Source organism: Gobio gobio (assembly GCF_949357685.1).
Source record: "Gobio gobio genome assembly, chromosome: 22".
NCBI lineage: Eukaryota > Metazoa > Chordata > Actinopteri > Cypriniformes > Gobionidae > Gobio > Gobio gobio.
Genome location: NC_137118.1, coordinates 43,730,855 through 43,751,656, shown reverse-complemented (window position 1 = coordinate 43,751,656; position 20,802 = coordinate 43,730,855). Strand labels below are relative to the sequence as shown.

At 38.1% G+C, this 20,802-nt stretch overlaps 1 protein-coding gene across 1 annotated transcript in view; it reads right to left on the bottom strand.

Moving 5' to 3' along the window:
• The window catches only part of rasgrf2a (Ras protein-specific guanine nucleotide-releasing factor 2a), a gene marked incomplete at its 5' end in the record, with an annotated part of 57,004 nt that extends 38,209 nt beyond the window's left edge, over nt 1-18,795 (bottom strand). The window contains 2 exons of the mRNA XM_079805077.1: nt 1,087-1,193; nt 18,517-18,795. Coding sequence (XP_079661203.1) covers nt 1,087-1,193; nt 18,517-18,795 — 386 coding nt within the window. The remainder of the gene's footprint in view (nt 1-1,086; nt 1,194-18,516) is intronic.
• Nucleotides 18,796-20,802: the final 2,007 nt, after the last annotated feature.

Here is a 20,802-nt window from a genome sequence, read left to right as displayed (position 1 = left end):
TCTAATGGACACGAGACAAACGAAACAATCAAATTACTCTTCATATAATTTTTTCCCAAAGTTGGTTTCTGTCATTTTAGGCTGTTTTTATCACGTTGGTTTCATTTCAAGTGTTCGTTTTTTAAATAAGTTTGGTTTTAGTCATTTCATGCTAAAAAAACGGGTCACTACTGCGCAGACTCTGTCCCAAATCTGCGCAAGATGTCAGTGCCATATTCGGATATCCGGCGGTCTAAACAAGCTGCATTTCAGCAATCTCCATTTGAGATTTTCTGCTTAAATTATAGTGTCATTCAGTCGGTCTCTTGTGTTGTTTGTGCGACTAAACCTTTTTAGTGATAAACTGTAATAAATCCATCATGACGAAAATGCGACTAAGATTTAATTGACAAAAAAAATGCTTAGGTATTTAGTCAACTAAAACTTGACTAAACAAAAAAAGGACACAGTTGACTAAATATGATATGAAAAAATATAAAACTAAAAAGCACGTGACACAGGACTAAGACTAGACTAAATAAAAAAATAGATGATGATATTAACACTACTTCAAACCAATAATTTATTGAGCTGACGGATAAAAGAAGAGCTATAATGCCATGCATCATTATATGTATTGAGTTGCATGGGTTTGGTTTGAAACCCAATCCAGAAGAAAGCCAGTCCTTAAGAAATTTTTATCTCAGATGTTTCTCCTAAAATCCCTTTGGATGAATAAAAACAGACGTAAATTAGACAATTTTTGACATAGAACAGGAGTGTAGCGTTATAAAATGAACGTGGATAGCAGCTCAGATCATTTGGTTCATATTGAGAACTGAGACTTTTGATTATAGACTTTGATATCTTGTCAAATCTGGGCATAGTTTGTAACATCATTGAAATGAATGTGAGATTACAAAAGTATTTTTCTCAAGAGAATCATTTGAGAAGCCAAAGTCTCTGTGTGCATTGCTATCTGGAAGAATCAATTGAGTGATTTTAATTCCCTACAGATAGAAAAGGCTGTTAGGTGACACGCTAACCAGCTCAGCAAAATCACTTTTGTTCTCAAAAGACGTTGAGTGTTTTGTCTCTTTATTGTACCTGGCCTGCTGAATGGCCTCCACCCACTCATTACAATCAGCGTCCTCTTCTGTCCGCAGCTCCAGAGGTTTCTGTCCATCGTGGCCGAAAATCACCAGGAAGTAATGCTGGAAAAGATGAGAAATTAAACATCAGAGATTGTAGGCCACACATCAACATCTGCCTTTGGTCCACAGTGGGCAGCATTAAAACAGTTCTGACCTAAATAGAGACGCTTCCAGCGGCCACTAGCTTGAACTTGCACTTATTAAACGGAAATGACAGTAGACGTGTTACTGAGTAATTTAGCCCTAAATCATAAAGCAGCATGTGAAACAGCCATTCAAAACAACAAGCCAACACACAATGAAAAAATATGAAAGGGGTGGTTGATTATGATTTCACTTTTTAAACTTTAGTTAGTGTGTAATGTTGATGTTTGAGCATAAACAACATCTGCAAAGTTACAACACTCAAAGTTCAAAGCAAAGGGAGATCTTTTCTTTTAAAGAAATAGATTTTTAAGGACTACAACAAATGGCTGGTGGGGACAACACAAGCCTCCCCCCGGGTTAATGACATCACTAACCCAAAAATTACAAAAACCCCGCCCCCGGGAACAAGCAACAACTCGAAACTGCGAGTTTATAATAATATCACGCAATCGCGAGTATATAATTATATCACACATTTTTGAGTTTATAACTCAGAATTGTGACTTTATATCACGCAATTTTGAGTTTAAATCTCAGAATTGTGACTTTATATCACGCAATTTTGAGTTTATATCTCAGAATTGTGACTTTATATCACGCAATTACGAGTTTATATCTCAGAATTGTGACTTTGTTTCACACAATTTTGAGTTTATATCTCAGAATTGTGACTTTATATCACGCAATTTTGAGTTTAAATCTCAGAATTGTGACTTTATATCACGCAATTTTGAGTTTATATCTCACAATTGTGACTTTATATCACGCAATTACGAGTTTATATCTCAGAATTGTGACTTTATATCACGCAATTTTGAGTTTATATCTCAGAATTGTGACTTTATATCACGCAATTGCGAGTTTATAAATATATCACGTAATTGCAAGTTTATATCTCAGAATTGTGACTTTGTATCACACAATTGCGAGTTTATAAATATATCACGTAATTGCGAGTTTATATCTCAGAATTGTGAATTTATATCACGCAATTGCGAGTTTATAATTATATCACGTATTTGTATTGTATTTTGCTGTAAAAAAATGATCTGTGGGGTATTTTGAGCTAAACCTTCACATACACACACTCTGGGGACATCAGAGACTTATTTTACATCTTGTAAAAAGGGGCAATCAACCACCCCTTTAAAGGGGTCGTAATGTTGCTGTTTGAAAAAGAGTTCTTCTCCATATCAGTGTCAGTGTTTCTGAACTCCCTGAAACGCCTCCATTGTAGTCTTGAGTTTTCTTCCGGGAACGAACACTTCACAATATTCCTCATTTAAATAATTCATATGCAGAGTTTATATCTCAGAATTGTGACTTTATATCACGCAATTGCGAGTTTATATTTATATCGCAATTGCAAGTTTATATCTCAGAATTGTGACTTTATATAACGCAATTGCGAGTATATATCTCAGAATTGTGACTTTATAACTCGCAATTATAAAGTCGCAATTACTCTTTTTATTTTTTTATTTAGTGTCGGAAACGGGTTTCCATCATGACAGAAGAAGCTAATCAATGACTTGAAGATGGTTAACTCCACATCAGCTACATAAATCCATCAACTAACCATTCAGAAACATCTCATTCTACATGGTGTCACTTCTTCTTGAGTCTCTCCATCATTGTTTGAACAGAAAAGGTTGAACAGTTTCATTGCCTGTCTGCATGAGGTAATCAGGGCAGCTAACTGGAGTTCTTGAAGCTCCACCCCATGAGCAGCAGCTCATTTGCATTTAAAGGGACACACAAAAACGGCATGTTTTTGCTCACCCTCAAAAAAGTGATAATTTTAACATGCTGTAAAAAAATGATCTGTGGGGTATTTTGAGCTAAACCTTCACATACACACACTCTGGGGACATCAGAGACTTATTTTACATCTTGTAAAAAGGGGCAATCAACCACCCCTTTAAAGGGGTCGTAATGTTGCTGTTTGAAAAAGAGTTCTTCTCCATATCAGTGTCAGTGTTTCTGAACTCCCTGAAACGCCTCCATTGTAGTCTTGAGTTTTCTTCCGGGAACGAACACTTCACAATATTCCTCATTTAAATAATTCATATGCAGAATAAAGGGGCGGGGCCTGGTTGAGTTAGTCAGTAGTGTGTTGAAACTGGCGGTTATGGTGAGGGAATGGGACATTCCCCACACACGCTCGAATCGCTTGACCAATCACAACACACTGCTCCAGCCGACCAATCAGAGCACACTGTGCTTTTCTGAAGGAGGGGCTTCATAGAGACAGGCAGACTGGGAAGAGAGGAGCTGCAACAATGGACAATATGGGGGAAATAATCAACATTCAAGCATGAAAACCTGTTCTAGTAGAGCCTAAAACCTTGAAAAAGGTCAATTTAATAAATCACGTCTGGAAGGGAAAAACACTTTTCTGACCTGGACATGTTCTTGACAGGTTTACCCTCAAATAAGTGATGGAGTGAAACGGCGAGAGAGAATGCGAGTGTGTTTTATAGGACGTAGGCTCGCTTAAGGGTTCGTTTGTGTTCTCATGATGCACGGCTGGTATGTGTGTGTGTGTGTGTGTGTGTGTGTGTGTGTGTGTGTGGTTATGTAACCGGCAGAGCTTCTCCTCTGTCTTTAATGCGCTGTCCTGAGCCTCAGGCCTTGTTTAAACCGAGAGATAACAATAGACACAACCGGCCCACAAATACACTGGATTCACTTTCACCGACCCACACAACTATCATCTCCCACTGAATCCCACTTACATGCATCTTCTCTGTCCAATTACAGTAACAATGCTTGACGGGTCAGAATTTACATTCATATCGGACTTGTTTGCATAATTTCTTCTAGCAGCCCTATATGCATACATAGATTGCCCTTGCAAACTCATGCGCTGTAGACTTTTATTGAAAAAGCCATGTCTGAGAGAAACACACTGCCAGAAGGGCTACTATTCTTAGACGGGCAACCCAGCACTGTGCAAAAGATGGACGCTCACATATGTGTGCATGTGAGCGCATGAAACCACAAGACTCACAGGGATCACACCTTCCAGGCGGACCTCATCTGTAAGAATGTAGAAAATTATATGATATAATCAACATGCAATGGCATTCACAACCCATTTTAACATTAAATATTCACACATAAAAAAAAAAAGTCAGGAATGGTCTTTATACATTCATTGAGAATTAATAGTTATACAGCGCAACAGCTTGATTCCAATTTATCGACACAAATACAAAACATACAATATAAAACTATATTGACTTACAGTGATTAAAAATGAGTATAAAAGCAAAATGTATTTGATTAATAAGTTGACAACATGTTTTTACATTGCTTTAACTAAGTTAAAAATAAGTTAACTAACAAGATTCAACTCTTTTTAAACTTTTTTAAATCAGTTTAATGTCATTTAAGTTGAAATGACTGATTGAAATGAAGTTGATTGTACTTAAAAATTTTAAGGCAGCAAATATTTTTTATAGTGCGATATATTTATTGGCATAAACATTCAGATATACACTAACGTTAAAAAAAAAAAAGTATTATTTTTTTTATTATTATTTTAATATTATTCAGAAGAATACATAAAATAACAAGGCATTGTACCAAGACCAAATATGTGCAGCAGGACCGACAGAAGACAGGGGAACAAGGAGAAAAATACATAAAATAAAATAAAAACACCTTACATCATACCGAACCTCAGAACATCACAAATGGAGGCATTTATGCTGTCCAAATATGGTGTCCAGATACGAATAAAAGTGTCAGTTGTAGAGTGGATAAAACATGTTAGAAGTTCCAGAGGAATAATTTCTCTTATGATTGAATGCCATCCCTTTATAGAGGGGGGTTTATCGCTGATCCACGACATCAGTAGATTCTTTCTGGCAGCAAAAGTTAACAGGCTAAAAAGACGTCTTTTATGCTTATTAGAAATAAGCTTACATGGAAGACCCAGAAGGAGCGACAAAGGGTCAGGATCCAAGGCTAAACCTAAAATGTTGTTCAAATAGGCTGTGACTCTGAACCAGTAGGTCTGAATAAAATGACAATCCCATACACAGTGAGTATAATCACCTATGTTAGATTTACATTTGGGGCAGAGTGGTGAACGAGCTGGTTTTTGTTTTTCAAACAAATGTTATACTTTTATTTAGCAAAGATGTATTACGCCCACTGCTGTGATTGGCTGCTGTGAGACTTCAGTGTAAACGCCCACCGCTGTGATTGGCTGCTGTGAGACTTCAGTGTAAACGCCCACCGCTGTGATTGGCTGCTGTGAGACTTCAGTGTAAACGCCCACCGCTGTGATTGGCTAACATCTTTGCATATGAAATAGCTAGTATTACATGTGTAACTCTCTCGAAAACCTTTAGCTTTAGCACTTTTTTACAATTACTGCTGTCTTAACTAATCATGAAAAGTGTTGATTGTAGCATTATATTTAGATCTAATGGCATTATATTTAGATTGTGGCATGAAAGGTTGCAGTGATGATCATTGTAGCCGATCGCAGACATGTTGAGCTCATGAATGCAGTGATCTCATAATTTATGCATTCATCATAACTAACAGTGCAAACACAATGTAAATAAGAGATTAGTTAAAATAAAGACATTTATAATGTAACAAAATATTTTTATTTTAAATAAATGCTGTTCTTTTGACTTGAGAAATGCATCATGGTTTCCACATAAATATGAAGCATCACTCATTGATAATAATCATAAATGTTTCTTGAGCAGCAAATCATCAAGTTAGTCATGTAAAACTGAAGATGGAGAAAAAATTACATAAATAAAATATATTTAAATATACATTCAAAATGACTGTTTCTACTGGTGAGCAGAAGAGAAAAAAACCCATTAAAAAAATCTTACCGACTCAAGACTTTTGAACGGTAGTTTATGCAATTATATAAAAAGTCTAGACAGGCAGACATGATTACATCATTTGTTTTAAGGGAGTGAGCGGTCAATAAAATAAATAGGGCAAGTCTTAATTTTAATGTTGACTTTAATGGGAACAGAACTCACTCCTGTGTAAGTGCTGCAAGCATGATAATACAGTGGCACTTCAACATGACATCAAACCCCATTTCCATGGTAACACAAGTCATTGGCACACCAGTGTTTGTTTCAAGCATATTTCATTTGCATCTGAATCTTTATTATGTTCAAAGCGGGAGATAAACTGCTGGAGAGCGAGAGTAAATATCGGCCAATAGGCCAATGAGCAAACTACTTTGTAGAATCGCATTAAAAACATTACCATAATTAATTATAATTTTATTCTAAACTAAAAGCAGCCATTTCCTGCTAGATATATTTCTTTTCCATCAATAGATGACTGTATTATATTTATCCAGGTTACTTTGCATATCACAAAAGCTTGTTTAATTGAGTTGGCCCAGAAATCAAAGCACAATCAGCGTTTGTTTTTAAAATGCTGTTATGAAGCTCTCTGCTTTATGCCATGGGGCTTCTGTAGTGACAATCAGCAAAACCACAAACTATCATCATCTTTTGAGAATTATGCAAGTGGATGTAAATAAAAATATAGTTCAATGAATAACATGCAAAGTAAGATATCATAATGCAATTACGGGAAGAAAAAAAAACTAAACTACACAAAAAAAACAAAAAACAAAATAGGGGTAAAACTTTAAAATAATGGTCCATCATTACCACAGGAAGTAATGCAGGACACTTCAGCTACTACTATTAACTAATATGGAAACAAGATTAACTAATCAGTAAGTAATATCAAATTTAGGACTGGGACAGTTCCTTATTGGGTAGTGTTACTCCTCCTGTTTGAACTGCCCGCTCCAAGCGGGACTCGAACCCGGGTCCACCAGCATGAGAGTTGGATGCGCTAACAAGGAGGCTAAAGGATGCAACCTCTAGTGTCAGTCACTTGAGTGTCTCTTGAGATCAGAGGAGTGAGGTTTACTCGCATACAACTACTAGCTGGCCTCCGTTACACTCACCCCCTAAACCTCACTCCCATCTGGGTCACGGCACCAATATAATCCACTCCAAGCGGGACTCGAACCCTGGTCCGCCAGCATGAGAGTCGGACGCGCTAACAAGGAGACTAAAGGCTGCAACCTCTAGCGTCAGTCGCTAGAACGTTACTTGAGATCAGAGGAGTGAGGTTTACTCCCACAGCAACTATTTGTATTTATTTATACATTTATTTGGATTAGACAATGCATATTGATGAACGTACAATATAAATTGACGTAAATACACCGGATTTAGCACAAAGCTAATTTCCATTCGTAGTCCCAGACATGGATAAACAAACAAAAACAAAAAAAACAAAACAAACAAAAAACAAACATAATACCAAACATATAGAGATAAAAAATGTCAATGCATAGATAAAATACTTATTTCAGATATTTAAAAAGAAAACTATTCCTACTACTAGCTGGCCTCCGTTACACTCACCCCCTAAACCTCACTCCCATCTGGGTCACGGCACCAATGTAACCCCTCCTGCTCCAAGCGGGACTTGAACCCAGGTCCATCGGCATGAGCATCAGACACTCTTACAAGGAGGCTAAAGGCTGCAACATCTAGCGTCAGTCGCTAGAACATCTCTTGAGATCAGAGGAGTGAGGTTTACGCGCACAGCAACTACTAGCTGGCCTCCGTTACACTCACCCCCTAAACCTTACTCCCATCTGGGTCACGGCACCAATATAATCCACTCCAAGCGGGACTCGAACCCTGGTCCGCCAGCATGAGAGTCGGACGCGCTAACAAGGAGACTAAAGGCTGCAACCTCTAGCGTCAGTCGCTAGAACGTTACTTGAGATCAGAGGAGTGAGGTTTACTCCCACAGCAACTATTTGTATTTATTTATCTATTTGGATTAGACAATGCATATTGATGAACGTACAATATAAATTGACGTAAATACACCGGATTTAGCACAAAGCTAATTTCCATTCGTAGTCCCAGACATGGATAAACAAACAAAAACAAAAAAACAAAACAAACAAAAAACAAACATAATACCAAACATATAGAGATAAAAAATGTCAATACATAGATAAAATACTTATTTCAGATATTTAAAAAGAAAACTATTCCTACTACTAGCTGGCCTCCGTTACACTCACCCCCTAAACCTCACTCCCATCTGGGTCACGGCACCAATGTAACCCCTCCTGCTCCTAGCGGGACTTGAACCCGGGTCCATCGGCATGAGCATCAGACACTCTTACAAGGAGGCTAAAGGCTGCAACATCTAGCGTCAGTCGCTAGAACATCTCTTGAGATCAGAGGAGTGAGGTTTACTCGCACAGCAACTACTAGCTGGCCTCCGTTACACTCACCCCCTAAACCTCACTCCCATCTGGGTCACGGCACCAATATAATCCACTCCAAGCGGGACTCGAACCCTGGTCCGCCAGCATGAGAGTCGGACGCGCTAACAAGGAGACTAAAGGCTGCAACCTCTAGCGTCAGTCGCTAGAACGTTACTTGAGATCAGAGGAGTGAGGTTTACTCCCACAGCAACTATTTGTATTTATTTATTTATCTATTTGGATTAGACAATGCATATTGATGAACGTACAATATAAATTGACGTAAATACACCGGATTTAGCACAAAGCTAATTTCCATTCGTAGTCCCAGACATGGATAAACAAACAAAAACAAAAAAACAAAACAAACAAAAAACAAACATAATACCAAACATATAGAGATAAAAAATGTCAATGCATAGATAAAATACTTATTTCAGATATTTAAAAAGAAAACTATTCCTACTACTAGCTGGCCTCCGTTACACTCACCCCCTAAACCTCACTCCCATCTGGGTCACGGCACCAATGTAACCCCTCCTGCTCCTAGCGGGACTTGAACCCGGGTCCATCGGCATGAGCATCAGACACTCTTATGTGGCGTTCACACCGGACGCGATTCGCGCGAATAATTCGCGCTAATCGCGCGAAGGTGGACGCGTGTACATTTTGAGTTTACTCGCGCGAATCGCGCGTGACATTCACTGCACAACAGATGCGAATTCGCGTCATGGGCGGGGCTTCCGCCAGCAGCTCGTCTCGTTGAGAAATGGCTGACATGGGCTGTGTTTACATGTCTTTTTTTTTGTTCATATCTACTGTTAATGTGTGACAAAACGTAGTTTTAAGACTTTTTCAGTCGATAATGTAGTTGTTTAAAGCTCAAATCTGTGGTGTATTTACATAAACAGTGCCTATTTGAACATTTTATCTGCCGTTGTCGGAGCTGTGAGCTCCAGCGGACAGCGCGCTCAGCGCACGTGAAAGCCGGCGAGGGCAACCTTTCCTCGGCCAGTCCTTCTGCCGTCTACCGCTGGCTCTGATGTCTCTGTGGTGTGTCTCGAGCTATAATTCGTCTTGTAACGGCCGATCTTTGGTCTCATGGATCTATAATTTGTTCCCTGGCAAATCATTTAGGCTGAGGGCAAAGATAAGTTTCATTACTTTATATTTTTAGGCTATAACTGTATGTTGCAGTTGTAACGTTAGCCTACTAGCACTGACTTTGTTTGCTTTATTTCATGTATAGCTTGTTATACATTACTTATACTTTTGTATTATTGATCATACATAAACTTGCATTTAACAAAAAGAGACTGGGTTGTGTTTCATGTCATTTAATGTTATCACAGTGATAATCATATTGTCTGAACCAGATATTAATATACAGATTTTCTCTTCATTGTTGTCACTACTAGAGCAAGCTCCTGATTGGTTAACGCGGCGCGAAATATCCGCCAAAGTTCTGATTTTTCAACTTGAGCGTTTCGCGCGATTCACGTGATTCGCGCGAATCGCGCGTTCAAAACGCTCAAGTCGCGTCCTTCTCGCCGCCTCAATCGCGCGAATCGCGCGAATCTCGCCGCCTCATTCGCGCGAATCGCGCCGCAGAATGCCATTTCGCGTCTCTGCATTGACTTAACATGTAAATCACTCGCGCGAATCGCGTCCGGTGTGAACGCACAGTTACAAGGAGGCTAAAGGCTGCAACATCTAGCGTCAGTCGCTAGAACATCTCTTGAGATCAGAGGAGTGAGGTTTACTCGCACAGCAACTACTAGCTGGCCTCCGTTACACTCACCCCCTAAACCTCACTCCCATCTGGGTCACGGCACCAATATAATCCACTCCAAGCAGGACTCGAACCCTGGTCCGCCAGCATGAGAGTCGGACGCGCTAACAAGGAGACTAAAGGCTGCAACCTCTAGCGTCAGTCGCTAGAACGTTACTTGAGATCAGAGGAGTGAGGTTTACTCCCACAGCAACTATTTGTATTTATTTATTTATCTATTTGGATTAGACAATGCATATTGATGAACGTACAATATAAATTGACGTAAATACACCGGATTTAGCACAAAGCTAATTTCCATTCGTAGTCCCAGACATGGATAAACAAACAAAAACAAAAAAACAAAACAAACAAAAAACAAACATAATACCAAACATATAGAGATAAAAAATGTCAATGCATAGATAAAATACTTATTTCAGATATTTAAAAAGAAAACTATTCCTACTACTAGCTGGCCTCCGTTACACTCACCCCCTAAACCTCACTCCCATCTGGGTCACGGCACCAATGTAACCCCTCCTGCTCCTAGCGGGACTTGAACCCGGGTCCATCGGCATGAGCATCAGACACTCTTACAAGGAGGCTAAAGGCTGCAACATCTAGCGTCAGTCGCTAGAACATCTCTTGAGATCAGAGGAGTGAGGTTTACTTGCACAGCAACTACTAGCTGGCCTCCGTAACACTCACCCCCTAAACCTCACTCCCATCCGGGTCACGGCACCAATGTAACCCCTCCTGTTCGAACCGCCCCGCTCCAAGCGGGACTCGAACCCGGGTCCATCGGCATGAGAGTCAGACACTCTAAGAAGGAGGCTAAAGGCTACTACCTCTAGCGTCAGTCCCCAGAGCGTCTCTTGAGATCAGACAATATCGGATATATGGACGATATCGCTCTGTTTATTCTAAGCGTGTGCTTGTCTGTCACTTTAAATGCTTGAGCTCATTACAGCAGGATGGATTCTGATTGGCTGTCAATGTTTTTATCGTTCATCATCACCTGGAAAAAATCGTTCTGAAAGTGATTCCAACGATATCGTGTCATTATCGTTATAGCTGTTGTATGAACTCTGCTATTCTTTAATACTGAGAAAGATTTTTAGAAGTATATCTTTATCGTTATCTTTATAGCCATCGTCCTTTATGTGAACTGGCCTTTATTCTAGAGTGTTACAAAAATAGGGCATTTTGCACTTTAGAGGTCAAACAGTCGGTGGTTCAGAGTGCGTCCACACACAAGCGTGTTTCAGATTGAGAGTGCATTGCTGGCCAGAGCCATAATCTCAGAGATGTGTGTGTGCGTGTGTGTGTTTGGAGGAAGACAACATCTGCTATAACATAACAGAGGAGATTGAGTGTGCATGTGGCTTTACTTAGCTAAATCTGACAACACTTCTCTTTAGGGGGATCCCTCAACTGGAAAAATTATACAAACACAATTTTTTTTAATTATTATTTTAAAAATGCAACAAAAATGCAAAAAAAGTGTGTATATATATATATATTACTATAGTAATCATCATTTATACTTTAAAGGAGTCATGAACTATATTGTTTTGTTTTATAATGTTTCCTGGGGTGCACTTACAGTGTTACAGCAGTATGATTTTTACATAAAAAATTGTCATAATTTAGAAATAAAAGGCATTTTTCCTTAGACTGTGTAAACCCTGCCTGATCTGCCAGCGATTTGATTTCGCCCCGGCAAATCAGTCTGGAAACCTGTACATTCATTTCTACTGCTTCTGTTACACTTTTGCGGGAACCAATCACAGACTGGCTTATCCACCGGCTGCACTATTGGCAGGTTTAACACGATGACGGATAGAGAAGCGATAGGTCGTTGCTCGTTGATCACGCCTCTTGTGGTCTGATTGGTTGGAGGACTATCCAATTGCATACAGAGTCATTTGAATTATGCTCGTTGATCACGCCTCTTGTGCAGTAGAAAATACAGAGCAGACTCCCCAGACCAATGTTCAATCTTAAAATGAGCTTGGTCTGGTGATAGCCAGACAAATTTTTCCTACCTGGTTTGAAGGGGCATGTCTACTGTGAGACTTCAGTGTTAAACGCTTTAAAAACGCATGTTTTTACTATTACAGCTCTCAAGGTTAACTAATCGTGAAAAGTGTTGATTATAGCATTATATTTAGATCAACAACAAAAAAAGAGATTTGTTGATTACAGGAGTTTTGGGGCGAGTCCAGAACCCAGTCACTGATAAATTTGTGATTGACAGCTCCAGCGATTGTAAAGGGAGCGTTCTTTGATCGCTTTCTATATATAATTTAATCACCAATTAAATAAGATATTTTCATCAGAAACAATGTGAAGATAAGCGTTTAGTCACTGGTTTGATTTACTGACACAGACAAAGAACATCTGACTGGACATGAATCATCTGATCACAGATCAGGCAGTAGAATGAACATGGTTACTCACATGTTGTGGCATTACTGTCGAGTCCATATCGTAAAAGCCTGCGCTGAAATTGCGACTGATTTACCAAAGAATCCACAGTTAAATGTAGCGAATACAAATAAATAATGCTCAACTGAGACATTCACATTGTTGAAAATTAATAAGCACATTCCTAGCATTAGGATCCTTTGGAAGGTGATGTTATTTGTAGTCCAGTGATCTCCTCGTCATCTCACTAACACACCAGTGGGCGGGGCCAAAGTTGCAATGATGAAGTAGGCGTTGATCTTCTTCTGCAGAGGCGTTCTTTCACAACGAGTCGTTCTCTGGGCTTGTTTACAATAAAAGCTGTTTTTGGACTAAAAAGGAAGTTTTATTTCTGAATCTTACAGGATATTCTTATAGTATGAGGACCTCTTATATGTCAAAAGCTCAAGGAGAATTTGATTTCTCAGTTCATGACCCCTTTAATTTTGATCACAATTATTCACAACTAAATTCACAACTATCAGACCAAGGAGGCGGAGATATTGATGTGAATTATAAATCCAGGGAAACTTTTTGGATTTTTATTTTAGATACATTGTTTCCCAAAAGGCTTAATCAGGAGATAGACTATGGTATGTACAATTGATGTTTCTCCTTTTCCCTCTCAAGCCCAGTACACACTGTACGATTTTGGGCTGTCCCAGACGAAAGATGGTCAATCGTGGATCATAAACGTCATAGAGTGAGAGGTTCAAAGACGGCCGTAGTCACGGTCTTGCGACCAAAAATAGCCTGCAATAATTTTCTGACAGTGTCAGAAATGTATCATTATCATCTCAGTGTTTGCTGCTACGACCTACGTCTACTGACGCCAATAAAAATGCAACATGAAATGGCGTATTGATCAATGTAACCTGGCGTTAAAGCTTAAAACTGTTACCTTGTTCTCCATTTACAAGACTGGCATGCCAAGTTGGCCTCTTTTCCCTAGCCATGAGTCCATATTCTCCTCTTTCGCTTCCTCCTCTTTTTTCAGTGCACATAAAAACCACAATTGCCAAAAGGCAATTCATCTTGCTCTATTTGTTTACCAATAGTGCATGCTGATGACGTTTTATTTCAATACTAACTTGCGTCGTAGCCTACGATTCAATGTGTCATCATCGTACAGTCTATATACATGTCGTACCCAAGTTTATTAGATTTGCACTTTGTTATGATCTGTAGCAGGCATTAAATTAATAAAGTCCAAACTTTTTTCTTCTAGAGTGAGTGTTGCACATTTTCTTCAACTGAGAATTATTCACAACTAGGGTCATTTTCCATTTGAGTATGTTTGTAGTTGTCATTATTCTTAATTCATAGTTTTCAGTCGCACGGCTGGCACGGAGACCTGGCATGCAAAACATCCATAGAATTGCAATTTTCCAACTCAAAATTAAAAACGTGAACAAAACACGAGTTTGAAATAAATTGTACCCCTCATATTTTAGATAGTAAATTTTGGTAATTAGACATTTGGGCTATTAAAAAAAAATCACAGGAAACTACAAAACTCAGGCAGATCCTGCTTATCAGCGTGGCTTAGGCTCATGAACGGACAACAGGCCTTAATCTGGACAAAACGTGTCGGCCTGAGAGTGTCTGAGTCGTGCTGATGAGGGGCTTTCAAGTCTCGTGTGGTCCCAACAAACGTCCGGGGATCAGAATATATCTGCTTCATATGCAGAAGATGAGTGTATAATCTGCAAGATGCTGCTTAACACCAGCAGCAACCACAGCGCACACTCGTTTATGTGCATGCCTGTTTTTAAAGCTGTAAAAATGTCTTCAAATATACATTTCTTGACCAGAGAACTTCCAGGACTTTTCCATGATTAATGGATAAGCATAGCCTGACGTCGTCATACTCAATTCTAGTCAGAATAGGACTCTGATACTGCTCCGTTGGGCTGTGATTATGGGGCGTGTTTCAACCAAACCAGGAAAGACCTCAATTGGATAGACCTACAACCAATCAGAGCAACGGAGCGACGCATAAAGTTAGTTGTCAAATGTCAACAGAACTCAACTGCACTGTGTTGCCAAGTCCGCGGGTTGAAGCGACCCCAATTATGTGATATACAGACCCAGGAATGCGAATTTTAGCAGGCAGCCCTGCCAAAATAACATATATTTTACCCCCCAAATGCCTTTTTTTCCCGGAGAACCCCCCCCCGGAAAGCTATTGGGCTTGTTTTTGGCTAGTTTTGAGTAGCAACCCTGTCTGCCCGCACGATGGAATAAGTAGCCTAACGTTAGAAGAAAAAGATGAGTGTAAACAATCTTTGCCGGTGTTGTAAAAAAATAATTTAAGGATACACAGAGTACAGAGTACCAACACGATCTTCATTACTGAGAGAAATAGTAAAGGTGAACGCATATACGTTCTCCGTTTAGGATTAGAACAAATTCAACCCAAGCGCCTTTGATGACGTTGATGATTACGTTACGGTTTATAATCTGTCCATTATCGTCTAAAGCCCACCCTGACAATTTCATTGGTCCGAACAGTTTCTGTTCGGGCATAATTACTCCTCTACGGATCAAGTCCAGACCGAACTGCCCGAGTTAAAATGTTGTGAGCGGGGCTCGGCTGGCATCCAGGCTAGGATGTCCAATATAATATCAATATATCAATACAATACAATATGATAACAGCACAAATACGCAATATTTACAGAAACCAACACAAGCAGGAAGAAACTTCTGTTAATCAGCCAGGCATACGCCTTATTCAGCCCGCCGCCATTTTTTTCTCTACTATGGTAGTCAATGGTTGCTCTATCTGCTTGGTTCCCAACATTCTTCAAAATATCTTCCTTTGTGTTCAGCAGAACAAAGAAACTCATACAGGTTTGGAACAACTTGAGGGTGAGTAAATTTTCATTTTCATTTTTGGGTTACCTTTCTCTTTAAGTACATGGCTTGGCTAGCGTGACTGGTGCTAAAACGAAATTGTTGAATAAAGTTGTTATTTTTGTTTATTTTTGCACACAAAGTTCTCATCGCTTCATAAAATTAATGTTGAAACCATGGTTGAAACAGTCACGTGAACTATTTTAACAATGTCTTTCCTTTAGGGCCTTAAAAGTGTTCATTACATTGCTGTCTATGGAGGGGTCAGAGAGCTCTGGGATTTCAGAAATATCTTCATTTGTGTCTGAAGATGAACAACGGTTTGGAACGACATGAGGGCAAGGAATTAATAACAGAATATTCATTTTTGGGTGAACTGGCATTGGTGTTCACTTTTCTCAGGGATTAATAATTATCAGCTGATGTAATAATTATTTCGATTCGATGTTTTAACATTGTTCAAAGCACATTTTTAATTAGATGACTGAATTACTGTTCTCAGTGGGTTAAACAGACCAATGGTCATTGAAAAAAATGTTATATGAATATGAAATACTGTTGCTACCCTCTTGTAGTACGTAAAGTTTTTTGTTTTTTACTTGAAGTCAGCTTTATGTAAAGGTAAAAAAAATAAAGTACTGTGTTTCAGTTGTATTGTAATTTATAGGTGAATAAATGTTTTGTATTGAGATGCTGGTTTAGTGTTTCATGGTACTTTTTAAAAATTCTGAAAATAATTTAATTTATAGAAAATACAGTTAAAATATAAAAGTAGCTTGAAAAAAAGTAACTTAATGTGTGGCTTACAAGGAGACATTTGTAAACATTACTTAAAAGATTATGTTGGATATACTTAAAACTATAATTTTCTAAATTGATAAAATTGAGTTGCCATTAGGGGAGCGCGGGGCACAACCTAACGCAGGGTTAGTTGTAACACGCATGTTTTAACCCTTTCCACACATGCCAGAATGAAGAAACTTAGTGTATTTACTAGTTGCAATATCAACATTATTTAGAGAAAAAAATTGTGCCAACATTTAAAAATCTCTGGAAGATATTACTGAACATGTTTTTAACCATATAGCAAAAGTAAATTTCCTACTTAAGCTTAGTTTTCATCTCTGTTTTTTGTGTTTATTTAAAATAAGACAAATACGATAATATTTTAATCTTATATCTGTTATTTAACAGTTGATATAGTTCTTTAATGCTGATCTAACAGCAGAAGACACGAGCCGCGGTTTAAATCCCAGTTGTGCAGATGCTGTAGCACTGCGTTACAATGAGCCCCTATTAGAAATATGCCATTATATTCTATACTTTTATGAATTCTTTTGAGAAACCATGAGAAAAGGGTGAATAATGACTGAGAGTTAATGTTCAGAAATTATTAATTATTATTATTATGTTTTGAACTATGCTGTATAGCTGTATTTAGCGATGTGTTTGTAGTCAAACTCAAAAATGCTTATATTTTTAATGATTAAAAAATGCTATTATTTTTATTTTAAAAAGTTAATAATTGTATTTTGTTGACAAAATATTTTAGTTTGTCTTGTATATTTTTTTATTATATCAGGAAACAATTTAAGCTGTTATTTGGTCATGTTGTGCCCCATCTATGGGGCATGTTGTCACATTTCACTTCCATTCATTCGGGGTAAATCAAGAGAAAAGTATACACCGTATTAATGAAACAAAACCACATAATTGTACTAGACATGTGTGCAATTAATGTGGGACAAAATAAATACTCTGAAGCCCAAGTGGATTTACACAAACTGAGAAATTCAAAAAGCGTTAGGTTGTGCCCCGCTCTCCCCTACTAGTCCAAGTTGAAAATATGCAACGTCTAATAGGATAAATACAAATAAAATGAGTTTAAAAAACTCAAAAAGCTGATGAAAATAGTTGCCTCAATTTTATTGAGTAAAACGGAACAGTATTTTTTACAGTGTTTATTCAAATATTATTAAAAGATATTGTAAGCATATTGCGTAATTGTGTGTTTTATTTGTAATAATGCAGTGAAGCATGCCAAATTATGCTATATTTTCATGATTTATCACAATTTTTTTTTATTTATGTGGTTCAGATACAATAATATTTTGAGTTTCCATTTATTAAACCAATTTCCTTCATTGTATTAACTAAAATTTTAAATTTCAATGAACTCAAAATTGTAAGGCAACCAGGTTACTTACTTTTTTAAGTTAAACCAACAATATTTTTTACAGCGTACAATCAACTTGGATGTTTAAGTCATTTGAACTTAAATTACATTAAAATGACTTAAAATTAGTTGAATCTTGTATAACTTATTAAAAAACAGTAACTTAACTTATTTTGGCAAGTTAAAATAAGAACATATGTTGTCATAAGTTATTGATCATCATTTTTACAGTGAAGGTTAGAGTAACTCGAGCAGTGGTTTTGTCTGTTGGTTTCACAAATTGGCTATTTTTTGTGTGAAGTTCTTGTTGTCTTTCATATTTTTTTAAATAAAGATAGTTTAAAACTTCAATTCTGATATCATTCTATTCAAGTAATATTGAACACGATAAAAAATATAATAATTTTGTCCTCAAAACACATCTATTTTTCATATATTTAATGTCTGACCAAAACCGTGAAACTTTCATTAGTCTCCAATGACACACAAACACTGATAAACAGACCCAAACACGCGGTGTGTTTAGAAACCAACTTCCTCCCAACTGGCACACATTCACACCACAAATGTGGCTTTAATCGTGACCCCGAGTAATTAATAGACCACAGCAGATGAAATGTAGAGTGAATGTGAGGTCAGACCATACCTGCTGTTTATCCGAGCTCTCTTTCCCAACGGTGGACACTTTCGGAGCCGGGATCCTCTCACAGGAGCATCCCTCCAGCAAATAAATCCCAGATGGTCTGGTGCTCTGCTCGTTCTCAAAGTAGAACAGCACATTCTGGTAAAGCGCGAAGTACTTCTCGTTCCAGCGGTTGTTTTCTGCGGCTTTTTTACTCAAGTAACCGCGTTTAACTCCCTCTTTACGCGCGACCATGGACAGATAGAGCGCGTGTCCTTCGTTATAACGCACGCTCTTCTGCATCTTTAAGCCCTGGTTGTCACACTGAGCCCATCATCATCATCCTCATCCTCACACACAGCAGCCAGAGATGAGGATGTAAAGTCCAGCCAAAAGCGCGTAAAGGAGATTCCAGACGCGCGTGACGCGTAATTACGCACAGCTGTAGAAAGGTGTGCGCGTGTAAAAAAAAACCCGAAAATACAGTAAAAGAGTCGGCAAATATTAATAAAAATATGGTCTAAACCACGCGCAGGGACGTAAAACATAAATAGATGCAGTGAGCAGACGGTACAACAGAATCACGACCGAGATCAGCGCTAATCGGCTTTGACACCAACTTAAAGAGACAGAACTATTTACCCTCTCAGTGTCGATTTACCTCACTGTCAAGAGACTCGCCCTGCCATCTTTCTCACGCGTCCCTGGAGTTAGTTTCACCCTTTTATCAGATGCTAGAACGAACAACTCGATTTTCAGAAGCAAAGAAATGTAGCTGTTTTTAAACAGTGTGATTTTCCCAATGGACGTTTTTTTTTTTAAACTAGTATCGCACCAAAAGGCGCTATTTTGCTTTGTAGCCTAAATCAGCTGAGGTAAATAATAAATACACGGTTTCCACTAAAATAATAACAAAAAATAGCTTTCATACAATTTCTTTTTTCAAGTACCGTTCGGATGTCTCCTTTGTATACTTAAAAAAAATGCTGGGTTGTTTTTTTGGTCAAATATGGACAAACCCAACCGTTGGTTTACATTTGTTATATTCAAATTTGAAACCCAACGGTTGGTGTTGTCCATATATTTACTAAAAAAATGTAAAACAACGGTTAAAAATGTGTTTGATAGTGGTCTGACTGGTGGACATTTAAACTAAAATACAACTAACAACATTAGAACGCACAGGCTAAAGATTCGCGGTATTTAAATGTCAATGTAAAAAAAAATGCTGGGTTCTTTCAACCCATGTTTGGGTCAAATATGGACAAACCCAACCGTTGGTTTACATTTTTAACCATTTAATATAACTTTTTTTATATAGAGAATTTTTAAACCCAACGGCAGGGATTGTTCATATTTGACCCATGGGTTCAACCCAGCATTTTTTTCAGTGATAGTTAAATACCGCGAATCTTTATGTATATAAACTTGCGCATTCTCTAAAGTTATTAGTTGTATTTTAGTGGAAAAGTCCACCAGTTAGACCACTATCAAACTAGCTGGTCTAAACTAAAGCAAAAATAACTTAAATTCTTTCCCATTTTAGTCAGTCTGCAGGTACAACCCACCACGATTTCTCTGTAAAAATTGGATTATAATAACTGTAACACTATAACAAGATCAATTTATATTTAAAGTTGGATACACTGTATAAATATTGTGAATTACGCCCCCTGGTGGCCAATATATGAAATCGCCTACACCAGATGCTTTGACTGCTCTGACACATCACCTCTTGATAGATGATTAGCACTAAATATATACAGTTACCTATACATAATATGATTATTTGGTGCATAAATAATATTACTAATCTTGCACACGAATCTTGGATTATTTTACTGAGCTTGTGATGCATTCTGGGAGTGTCTTCTCTGTAAAGGATGCATTTTTTTTACTGGGTTTTATAATAGGGCCAATGTTTCATATGAAGTCTGTGATCAGAAACTCATATTAAACTTATGGTCGTGAAAGCTTGTGCTCGTGAAAAGGGAAAACTCACAGCGGTTCTAATTTCATCTCCTCCTCCTCCTGGCTGTACAGCTGACTTTACTCCTACAAAGATATGAACTTGTGTCTTACGGAGGAAGAGCCCACGATACCAGACGCCCACCTGAACGCAACCTCTGCTGGGCCGATCTGGAGAGCGGGAAACCACATTAGGAACTTACCCAGCATGCTTTGAGACATGCAGAAAGTGCACCATAATATTGGCTGCTATTATTGCATATCCTCACAGCCAAAACTCATTCATCTTGAAATATATGGGTGTGTGTGACTGTCACAAAGTGAAAATCCATCCTAACCATC